Source organism: Zerene cesonia, chromosome 10, assembly GCF_012273895.1.
Source record: "Zerene cesonia ecotype Mississippi chromosome 10, Zerene_cesonia_1.1, whole genome shotgun sequence".
NCBI classification, from domain to species: Eukaryota; Metazoa; Arthropoda; class Insecta; order Lepidoptera; family Pieridae; genus Zerene; species Zerene cesonia.
In genome coordinates, this window is record NC_052111.1 from 6,604,593 (window position 1) to 6,617,325 (window position 12,733).

The following is a 12,733-nucleotide window of genomic DNA, read 5'->3' on the forward strand; positions in this document are numbered from 1 at the left end:
TAGTTTGCAGCGTACATGTTTGTACTGTGTCCCATTAGATTTTTTAATAACATTGAACTATCAAATAGCTAACTTATTGTTATAAGATAAGATTTTCATTTGATGTAAATATGTACTTAAATGTGAAGTTTTATTTTTTCAATTTAATAGCCCAGTATTATTGAGTACATTTTAAAATTTTAATTCTATATTATCTTTTTTTTTCTTTTTACCATATATGGGATTGTAATATTTTGTTTGTTATTGAAACACATTTTGTGGTTATTTTTCGAATCTCGATTCCCCGCATCCAAAAACAGACACTCGCTGTGCTACAAAAAAATAAGTTTTTGCCCTACCACTACTAAGTACGTATAGCATTCAAGATCTGAACAACATCCTGAAAGTACTATCCCTGACATTTGTTCCGCGCCCCACCAACTCAACGAGGCTGAGGCGAGCGTCCACCAGCCACTGTAGTGCGCTGACTTCCCGCGCGGTTCGACGCGTGATGTGGTAGTGAGTGAAGTGACTGTGTGTGCTATGAGCTCTTTAAGGTACTTCAGCGCAGGCGCGCTGTTCACATTGGTTATATTGACAGGTGAGAAAATTGGAACGTTTTTTGAAAATCGTTCGAAATTTAAAATGCGTTTTTTTATAGCTAGCTATAACAAGCCTAGCCATGTGCTTATTTTTTTATTGATAAAATATATTTACTACTTTCATATTACATATAAAACTTAGATAAACAATGAAATAAAATTAAATCAACGTTTTGATTGTAAGAAACGTTGATGTTCAAAGGCTGCGGAAACAAATTAATAGATCGATCAGGGAAAGTTAAATGTTGTTATTAGTATATCACGCATGATAAATCAATTTGATTGATAGGTATTTTTGTATGAATGCGCATTTTAATTTATCCGTTATTTAAATTTTTATGCATACGAAGTATTTGTATTTTTTTGCTCCTAAAAATTTAAGAATAATATTATATATGAATAAAAACGAAAGACTTATATAACTTAGATAGTTTAATTTAAACGCGCACGATAAAAGATTAAAATAAATGTTTAATAAGAAATTTTTTGTTTCTATTTTATAATCAAACATAATTATACGCGACAGGTCGAATTTCTTATGTCAACAATGTACTTTCTTTCACTCTTGCGTAATTTGTCTAGCGAAGTTTAGATGTTTTAATTATATTTTACCGAATCATTCCGTTACAACACCTCTGTGCAAAAGTTCACAGTTGTTTCATGCAAATGTATGCATCTTTTGTTTATTAAAAATTGTCTTAACTTGAACCACAGTGATACTACAAGAACGCCGAAATAGAAATGCTGTTTTGTAATGAAACAATATTTTCTAAACTCGTTATTTATTTTTGTATTTTTATTGATATCGAACTTTTTCTGTGATTTGTTTGCGCGTGCTTTCGTTTGGATAATTCCTTTTTAAAAGCAGTAAAATTTATTTTTACTTAAAAGGCAGTGTAATATGTTATTTCTTAATTAGTATTTTAGACAATGATAAAATGGTATTAATAGAGCTATAAAAGCAAATGATATTGCACAATGGAAGTCATAGGAGAAAGGGACAGTTTTAATTAAGAATTTTTACTAATGCCACGCTAGACAAAACCCAATTAAATTCACTTATCCCATAAATTAATGTCGCTTTCATTCTATGGTCGCACAATGATAGTTATGGGAAAAATCACGGCAAAACACCTTGGTGTTCTCATGCGATTAATTAGCCAAAGTATTTTGAAACACGCACGTTAATTGTTCTATTGCAAGCGGTCAGACATTGAAATTGGTGTTGGGTAACATTGGTGCGTTAACTGCCTATAATATCCACGTCTATTTTGGGAAATAGTACTTATATGTGGATTAACGTGCTTATGTCGATGTTGACAGAGAGTGTAATTATTGTTTCACATTTAACTAATTTTTGTTCGAAACAGTGACGTGTGTTGCCTATAAAATATATAATCGATTTCATATTTTAAAGTTAATTAAAAAAAAGTCCCAATGGCAGGAATTTTTTTCTAATTTGTTGTTATATCGTTTAAATTATAGAATGTGATATAACTTATACAATCTAACTGATTTGCTTGGTTTGATTATATTTACTTTTTTATTAACTTCATTGGGACCGTATTTTAACTAAATGGTTATATTATTCAAGTTGTATTTCGTAAAATTACTGGTATCATGGAAAGGTACCGGCTAAGCTGACAATGTCGTATAAAACATCCACCTATTTTGAAATATTAATTGACGTTGGACTCTATATGTAGTAGATTAAGCAAAGGAGCATTTATTCAATAATTCCTGATTTCCTATTCAATTAAATTAATTTATAATTTACTTCCCTTAAATTATAAATTATTTCAATTTTAATTTGTTTATAAAGAAAAAACAGAGTGAGTGTGTAATATTTTCCAAAGTGATAATTTTATTCAGTTATCGAAATATATAAACATTCGCAAAGCGAGTCATTACACATCTCGTAAATGTCTTTAGGTCATTGCGCGATGTTTGTGGTATAGTCATAATATTGCTGGATGATGGATGATATTCATGCATCTTTATAATATTTAATTAATATTACTAAATAAACTAGTAGGCCGCGCCTTCTCGCAGGTTGAATGCTAATTAAGTGGTATTATGTAGTTGGAGTGATGACTTAGATTTCATTTGTATGTGATTTTTGAGGATTTTGATGAGGTCGATATGTGAGGTTATTTAGTAATGCGTATATTTAAGCAATGATATAAATAATATATATAAATTCTTATAAATTCTAAAGTTTGGATGTTTTCATGCATGTACATGTGCAGCTAATTTTTAGTCGATAACACCAAATTGCAGAACATATTAAGGTGAACCATGGCAGTTTTCTTATGTACCAGATGTACCAGTATAACGCATCCGTACACAGACAGAGCCGGTAGACAGACTTGCCGCTAGTATTAAGCAAATTTATATCGGGTCATCTAGAATCTTAATAAAACTAGCTGTGATCCGTGGTTGAAACCGCGTAAGTCCGTATCCCGTAGGAATATCGGTATAAAAAGTGCCGATGTGTTATTTCAGTTGTCCAGCTATCTACGAAGCAAAATAGTATTATTATTCACCAATAGATGTCAGGAAAAAAAAACACGAATAAAACACGAATATGACATTTTCTAAAAAAAATTCCTAGCTAGGTCGATGAAGGTATAAGATAAGATAAGATATGCTAGATATTACGAGTAAAGTCAAAATGTTGTACTATATTATATAATTATTTTAAATAAAACATATACTAGACTGAATATAATTCAGGCAGAAATATTTCTAATCATATGTTTGAACACTTTTGTTTTCTATTCTTGTTTCCAGTCTATGTCTATGTCTATGAATATGTATTATGTCTCATAGAATTAGGACGAGATTTTTGTAGCATTTAGGCGTGTGTGCTTTAAATTAACATAAAATGTTGTTCTATGTGTCATTACGTTCAATATCATTACCAGAATGAGATGGTATTAGATGTATTGAGCTTGTTATGATTCTTTTGAAGTAAAACTGTAATCATATCCACATTATAAAATATCGACGTATGAACGAAGCAGTCCTAAGATCGTCATTACCATTAGCCCTTAAATATGTTAACACTGCAGGGACACTGGGCCGGGGTTTAGGCCATAATCTACTACGGGTTGGCAGGTGACACGTCGTCGAACTTTTTGTTTCTAGGACATGCCCGTTTCCTCTCGAAGTTTTCTTCGCTCTATGGAGCGGTGTTTAAGTATAAGATAAATTTAAAATTCGATTCATTTTATGCACTTTCTTTCGGTATTGTACCCCCTATTTTTCTATTAAAGTCTGTCCTTGCCACTGTTCTACGATACCAAACATTAAATACGATCACTTTGCAGTCTAAATTTTTTTAAATAAGATGTGTGCGTTTGCATTTTTTCCGGATATTCGGTTAAGTCACGGTTATCGGTATCGATACGGATATCTACAACAAAGCTAACAATATGTCAACAGTTACTCCACAAACGGGTCATTTGTAAGCCGTTATTGTTATGCAAACGGTTTTTCAATTTGAATGTGAATCGAAATCGTGGCTCGTGCGCGTGAACGCTTTCTATGATTTTTGTTATTATCGTTAAATATAGTGTCCTTTCCCTTTCATGTACTCTTTAAATAGACCTGGATTTCAAATTATGTTCAATGAAGTAAAGCGTATATCATACTTACGTACCTTGCAAGCACCTTTCAGAAAAATAAAAACAACAAAAGAAGCAAGTATCAGAATGCATTAATCAAATTATTCATAGGTACACAGAAATTAGATTCCACGAAAATTATTATGTATCTGAAGGAATAACATAATATTCTATAACCTTTTCGTTTGTGTAGTCATCTAATCACTATTTAAATGTAATTCTCTTTTCAGTAACCAGTAACATATTCCAGATTATTAGAAAACAAAAAAAAAAGTTTAGGATTTCTATTAAAAACTTTTTTTGATAAATTTTTGTTACTTATGTCTTGTGCCTACCTATGTTTAATATCATATTAATTGAATTTCTTACGATGACTTCTACCATATTTGTTTCGAAAAAATGACATAGAACAAAGAACAATATAAATGCCAATAGATGATAATATATTATAAAATTATATTTGGGTACATTATGGTTCTACAAAGATTTGCTCTATATATAATATAAAATAATCGTTTGTGCGTAAGATATCGATATATTTTTAGAGATATTATTTACGAATAATTGGTATTGTAGCATAACTAATGAAAAATCTCGGCCAAGGCTTTACTATTTCACAAGAACATTATATATTCTGTCCGCGTCCGCTGTCAGTTAGGTCTTAGAACAAAAGATCTAGGTATTCGTGACGAAACTAAATATAAGTGTTCAATACTTAAACTACCTTATTGATTATTTCAAAAGCGCTTAATTAACCTCCAAGGATATCTTTTAGTTATGTTTTAGTATGCAATTTTTCTGATGCTTATATTTATTTTTAACTAGCTGCGCCCCGCGGTTTCATCCGCGTACGTCCGTATCCCGTAGGAATATCGGGATAAAAGTTGCCTATATGTTATTCCAGTTGTTCAGCTCTCTACGTAACAAATTCAAAAAGTTCATTGCAATCAGTTTAGTAGTTTTTGCCTGAAAGAGTAACAAACACACACACACACACACACATCCTTGCAAACTTTCGCATTTATGATATTAGTAGGAAGGATATAATATTAGTAGGATAATAGCTGTGTAATTGCCTACGATCTAGGCTAATAATAAGTATAAAATGTTTAGGATGTCTTCCCAGACCGATAACTCTTTTCGGTTCAAATTTTATACAATACAAAAATCAGTCAAAATTGGTTTTGACCGGTTATGCCATATCTATAACATGTATATACAATTTTGGAATAAACGGTCGTTGTAATTTATTCTTCACCTTATTAAAATTAATCGTAAACAAATAGACCAGCGAATACTGCTTATATTCATAATAATTTAACAATTTTCTTGCATAAATTACAATTGCTTTGAATTATTATAATTTACATTCTAATTAAGCTGCTTCAAATACAGTAGCTGATTATTTTATAATGTGATTATAATGCTTTAGTTGTTAAACCTTGACTAACATAAAAGCGGTAATAAATAAATATAAATGTGTATTTTTATGTACATATTATCAGCTATATGTATTTAATACAAAACTTCTTCAGTGAAACCGTAAAATATGACGGTATTCTTTCATATCTATCACTGATAATATGTCTTCATATCATAATAGGAATTAAAAATAAAATGAAATTTATGAGTTTTTAAATGAAGAGCACATATATCTCTGAATACATTATCAAATTCAATTTGAGAATCAAATATACTGCAAATATTATTATGTGTATTAATTAATGCATATTGACTAATATTTTACACAAGAAAAGAAAAGAAAGAAAGAACTACAATATCATTAACTCCCTTAAGAGAATATAAAATGTTTCACGTTAACAATTAAAAAAAATCATTCAAGCAGTGACATTGTAATATTGAATTTAAATATAAATTTGATTGACATACTCTTCGCTTTCGGCTTAACCTGGATTATCAGATTATGTTGATATTGAATCATTAATTTACAAGTCACAAACGACTCCTAATGTGTCTTAACATACTAATAACAATAATTCAATGGGTCACCGTTGATTTAGTTAATATCAATCTTATATAATAGGTCGAAGTTTACACAATTGTAGGCATTAACGTCAAACTACAAGGCTGTAATAACGTGGGCGTATGTATATTTTGAAGAAAATTTATGGTGTTCTTTAGTATTTTCGAAATAATTTAGAAAGGATTTGTCAATTTGCTGGGTATGATAATGAAATAGGAAAACGTTTTTGTATTATAACCACGGAGTGACAGTCGAAGGATATTTTAAATTATGGAAGATTGCAACAAAACTTTTGATATAAAATTCAACATAGCTGCGCAATCACAATTCGATAAATCGTCAAAAATATTTTTATATGTGTAGCTTTGGAAACGCTTATGGTTAATTTTTAAGTCGTTGTAAATATTTGATTTATTTTATTACGCATGAAATGTTAATTTAATACTCCATATTTGTCATCAGACATAACAAAGTTAATAAAGAAACTACGATTATTCTTATTCTAATTAAATCTGCTGTAATACAAAGTATTCCCATTTTTATCACGCTTTTATAAATATAACCTTTATGTTTGTATGTAACCGACCTTCCTATCCTTTAGATTCGATTTTGACGCACTTTAATCCGAGAGATTTAGTTTAAGCTTTTTAGACTTATCAATGATGGGTGACAACATTATATTTATATCTTATTATTGTGATTAGGATCACCAAGATTAAATATTTCCTTCCATATATTATGTATAAAAGCAAGTGAGACAATGTTTGATTCAACCATGATATCATGTTTTTTTAGTTTTCTTAACTGTAATCACCGAGCAATAAAGTTGTTTACAAAATCTTTAATCAGAGTGGAGCCGACCAGTTGCATCGAGCTAATTGCTTTTATCGTTAACTTACGCAACGCGGATTACGGAATGAGTTTTTTCATTGTTTTAACTGACTTTCACGGTCATGAATAGTGGGTGCACTTTCTTCGTGTTCATTGTTTGTAACTGGTCATTAGGCGGTCAGTGACGTAACTGAGGTGCTGTTTTGGCAAATTCTCTTGGAGACTTTTTGCCTACAACCATATCCAGTCCGATGCTATGCTAATTATATTGGTTTTATAGTTTTGTAACTTCACTTTTACGCTTTAGATGTCCGTGGATGATTTGAAAAGGTGAGTTATTCAACAGCATTTCTAAGCGTGACATATATTTGAATTTTTTTTTGTTCAGAGTTCGGAATTTGGAGATATTGTAGATTTTTGAAAATTATTTTTTTTACATAGCGCATTTTTTGAGTAACGGTGAAATTATCGAAGTCCACGATTAGCGAATCAAGTAGATGTCCTTAACATTTAATTAGCACTATTTTGAGACTTTATCCGATTGCGCAGACGGTACACATGTACCTACACTGTATATAATAGCTGTATAAAATTTTGATACATGTTTCAAATAGCCACCGAAAAAAAAAGATTACTATTAGGTGTGCATAAAAAAGGGCCATGATGACAGTTATTTTGTGCTATATATTGAGCATGAAAAATAAGACATAAAATTGCTCAAATTCGTAGAAAAAAATCAGTGAGGTGTAACCAAGCATAAAATTAGGATTGTAAGATAATATCATCCGACATTATACATCGACAAAATATTATAAGATATTGCCTTTTCTACATCCACAACCGGATGGGCTAGTTGTTACAAAAACATTGAAACTGAAAGTGTAAAACTGTTTAAATAAAAAAGTTTCCGTCGTTAATAATATCATAAAGTCCAATATCAGCCACTGCTAATACTTCCACTTCGTAGCGAGTGAAAACTGCGCCGGAGTCACACATTCATTGGAGAATGTTACATATGTGTAATTAGTTTGTATGTGTGCGTCAGCTCTCATTTCTGCATAGCAAGACAGTTTGATTGCTGCACCTCTTTGTTTTTTGTACTTCCTTTTGATTAAAGGAAAGCGTAATAAATTTTCTTTTTGAAATACTGCCCGTGACCACGCTTCTGTTTGAATTGTACGCAAGAATTAATTGTTTATAAATAAGTTTTTTTTAATGATTTTAATGGTGGGAAGGAAAAAGATAAGTTCAGACAGGCAGTAAGGCTAAAGCACAGATAATAAAATACTATACTAACCAAAGCTATCAAAGAACAGCATTATAAACCAAAAATGAACTAGGATTTTAAGTCGCGTGTTAATGACCTTATTTTTTTATCTATTAAGGTTCATAGTAAAAAGTCGTCTCTTTAACTTTCTTTATTAAATAAGTTATAAAAATATACACTCATTTGCTTATTAAATCGAATGATTATTACAAATCCCATCTAGTGAACGGCATGGTTTTACAATTTTGTCATAACTTTCTTTTACATAACATAGGAAATTGGTGAGATTACATCAAAACAAAAGTCATCAATGATAACCGTTAATTATAATTTTAACGTGTCTTTTAACATTATGACCTATACTTTTTTTATACTTGCATAATATGATGTATCTATTCGTTATTTTTTATCGAGTTTTTGTAACAATAAATTTTATATGTAATTTTAAGTAAAAATTATAAACATTTTTTGTTTGGACACAAAATCTTATAGACTAAATAAAAGCTTTGTTTAATACTGGGTATGATCTCCGTTTGCCAAACTAGTGTAATGAGACTTATTCAATATATTTATATGGAATTTGTATTAAATATGTATATTAGAGATGAACTTATTTGATATGGATCTCCGTGTTTCATTTAAATAAAACTATTTAATATTTATTATTGGTTACATTTTCCGCGTCCAATAAATTCCACTCATAGTCCACTCAATTGAGAACTCTGCATTCATTATTGCAACTCCAAAACATGGGTCATCTTAAGCTAGTGAACGTTTACGATAATCAGATTGCGTAATTTGTTGAGATGCGAAAGTCCATTTCTCCGATACATACGAAATGTTGGCGAAACGCGATTTCTACCTGACATGGCATGGTTGTGTTAAAGTTACGCTTAACATAACCGATCGATAAATCCAAAATATGAAAGGAGAAATTAAAACGAATTCAAGACTTCATTACTTGCAGATCGTACGTTAAAATAACGTTGCATAATTGTGAGCTTGCCTTTATTTTATGTTTTGTTCGGCGAATGCTAGAAAACCTATGAAATACTTTTTGGATGTCACACTTTAAGCAATTTGCTCTGATTAAAGAATCATTTATTCGCAATATTCTGTAAGACAGAAGGACATGGTATACAACACTCCGTAGATATTTTAAAAGTGTATGTCAATTTGGCATGACATTGGATTTTTGTATTTCCCCACTATTATGAAAATTGAAGCGGAATAAAACATACATTATTCACAATTTATAGGTTAAACGATGAGACATAATAAGCTGTTATTGATGTGTCATTGTAATGATATTATTTACATAATAGCCTATATAACATAATACTTGAAGTTATGTGAAATCAGGTTTGTTAAGAAAAAATTAGGATCATATTTTTTTTATTTAAGTGTATATATTAGAAACAGACCGGTTTAATATTTTTTGCAGAGGAAGTGAATTCTTAATAAGGTATTAAAATTCGTCATTGTGATGATAGATAAATATTTTCGAACTTAAAGGAAATATTTATTCCAGTTATTTTTTATTATATACCTATATATATAATTATTTGTCTAAATGGGGTGGCCAGTTATTTATTAATGGAAGCTAAATTTAAAAATAATGTCTATATATGTATGGCCTGAAAATACCTAAATATTAGAAAAAACGGATGTTATTAAAGTAATGTATATCGAAATCGTAAGTCAATACGTATTAAATTATATTTAAGTGGAAACCAGGCTACTGAAAGTGAGTAATCAATTAGACTATAGTTACCACAGCGTGATTGCGAGTGCTTCCACTTCTCACAGACTATGTCTATTTGTAAACAGCATTGAAGACTTTGTGGGAATATGCAGATTTATAATAATCTTCATCATTTTCGAGAGTAAATGAAGGCTGAGTGATACTGATGTAATATAAAGATATGAATTACTTATGTTACTTTGTTTGAATGCATATGAAATGCAATACAATTTATAAACAAAGAAAAGAAAGTTGTTTCTCACGTGCCATTTATAAATAAAATTGATTTTGTTTAACGCGAATAAGAAATTCGATTAATTTTGGTCTTTGATAACCAGTATTACTCTTTGATATAGAAAATAATGAAAAATTTTGTAAGAATACAGATTGTTAAGCCTAGACAGATGATATTTTTGAATGTTGGAACGACCCGTAAATAATGACTATACAAACGCATATAAGTTATTGCGGTTAAGAGCAAATGAAAGTAAAATTATAATAAGCCCCGGGTGGAATTACAGTAAATCTTGATAAATTAGTGATTTACGTCGTATAACATAACATCCCTCAAGATACATTGTTATTGATATCGAGATGCTTTTAAATTGTAAAACTATTTTGAAATATTGATACTGTAAATTGTGAATGCTCTATAATATTTTATCTGTGCAAAAGTTGTATTTTTTCGCGGTATTTCTTTATCTGTGCTGTCATTTGGAATGCCGAACTATAGAAATGACGAAAAAATATTTAATAACTCTATAATTAAATTTGTTTTTCTTGTTTCAGGTACGTAATCAGCAATATCATCATTAAAAATCACAATAGCAAGGAAGGTTGGGTGCAGAGGATACACAGAGTTCTTTCTCACGTCACAAACCTTCAATTTTGTGTTCATTGTACTCACTGCTGTACTCGGTACTCACACATAAATGAGTTTATTTTGTAACTCAACTGTTGGCACATTTTCTCAGGCGAAAGGTTAATGGTTTAATTCATGTTTAGATTAACGTTGGAAGACGTTATTAAGGCGGCTACATTTTTGTTATGAAAGACGGTGATTGTTAACAGTTTTCGTAGCATTTTCTTTTCTTGTATTGGGTTTGTTTTTGCAAATATAAACTACTGTAATAGTAATTAAATCGTAGTTGAAATTAATTCAGTACCTATGTATGATTATAATATGTTTATATTTCATCAAAGCAGGGCAATATTATCTTGTTTACATGGATGAATTAAGACAACAGTTGTAAAACTTTTTAAAGCTGGTGTAGTTCAACCACTCATATACTGGGGAAAAACAGTATGTGACATCATACCAATAATTTATTCGAGTTTTTGTACCTATTATTTGTCATCTTTTATGGTTGCGTTTGGGTTTATTGATCTATGCACGAAAATGCTATAAAATTACAGTTTTATAACCGCATTTTGTGTCATTGTCCTTTTCATGTCTTAATGATTAATGGGAGAATTAATTGAGAGACCAACCATGTAATATTTTACCACTAACGATACATATCTAAAACTATCTTTTAATGTAAAACTATACCTATTTAATGTTTCTTAGCTCGCCTCGGTGACCTATTTTGTTAATTTATTATTATTGTAATGTTTAGATTGACCTTAAAAAATATAGTTTGAAAAAGGAATTTTACAAAGTGGGTACCCATTTCGCCTTTGCTGCAAAATAAAAAATGAGAGACTCTGTTTGATTATAATAATTTGTCAATGGATTGCGTTATGGTATGAAAGAATGACAACACCGTTCATATGTTTGTGCAAGGTGTCTGGTTTAACGCGGTCATAGCAAGATTAATGATTTTGTGTTCATCCTAATCTTAATTATAATATATTAAACCAGAGTTAATCCTGTTTTAATAAAAATATATGCTATGATATTTGGTATTAATCGTGTTAAAGTTTTAAGATTTATCACGGTGGTGTTGGTTGGTTGTTGTGGGTAATGAGTGAACGAATATTGATGAAATGTTAGATAGCTTTAGCCTGGAAAGCGTTTAGTTAAAATTGAAAATAGTGCAATCGAAGAAGTAATTTTACTTAAATTAATAATTTATCATCTACAAGGTAAGATTACCACAACAAAACTGACTGAAATGTAGTAGATAATTTTTATAACATAATATCGCAAAAATAAATATAAAATATAAGATAATGGATTTTAATTAAAATAAGTAGATAGCGAAATTCTAGAACTCATTACTACGTCCCCATAATCTTCAAAACAAGATTCAAGATTCATTTTTCGCAAAACATTCAAAGAGATAATTGTTTCAAGGCTTTAACCACATTCATATAAATACAAACATAGGTACATTACACATTCAGTATTGTTTGCAAGCTATTAGCCCAACTGTTACCCAATAACAAATGTTCAGATCATATATGATAGCTATATCTTGTAGTTAACACCTACATCAGCATATGATTTACACCAGAATGTGTCAAGTTACTTTTAAATAACTACTAAGTATACATTCTTGACAGAGGTCATATCTATTCACGAACGCTTACGTTTCCCATTTTTTGTGATAAATCAAGTTTGGGACAAAAAAGGAGAGAATTAATGATCTAGTCAGCTGTGTAAAACTAAAAAATATGTTGTTGATTAATGAAAAAACTTTATAAATATCGTTGAAAATAAAAATACTGTAAATATAATATCATCTAATATCA

The 12,733-nt window shown here is 30.0% G+C and overlaps 1 protein-coding gene across 6 annotated transcripts in view; it reads left to right on the forward strand.

The window, feature by feature from the left end:
• The first annotated feature begins 427 nt into the window (after positions 1–427).
• The window catches only part of LOC119829815 (mucin-5AC), a 68,901-nt gene continuing 56,595 nt past the window's right edge, over positions 428–12,733 (forward strand). For all 6 annotated transcript variants that reach the window (XM_038352540.1, XM_038352538.1, XM_038352537.1 and 3 more), the window contains exon 1: positions 428–580. In XM_038352540.1, coding sequence (XP_038208468.1) covers positions 523–580 — 58 coding nt within the window. In that variant the 5' untranslated portion in view covers positions 428–522. The remainder of the gene's footprint in view (positions 581–12,733) is intronic.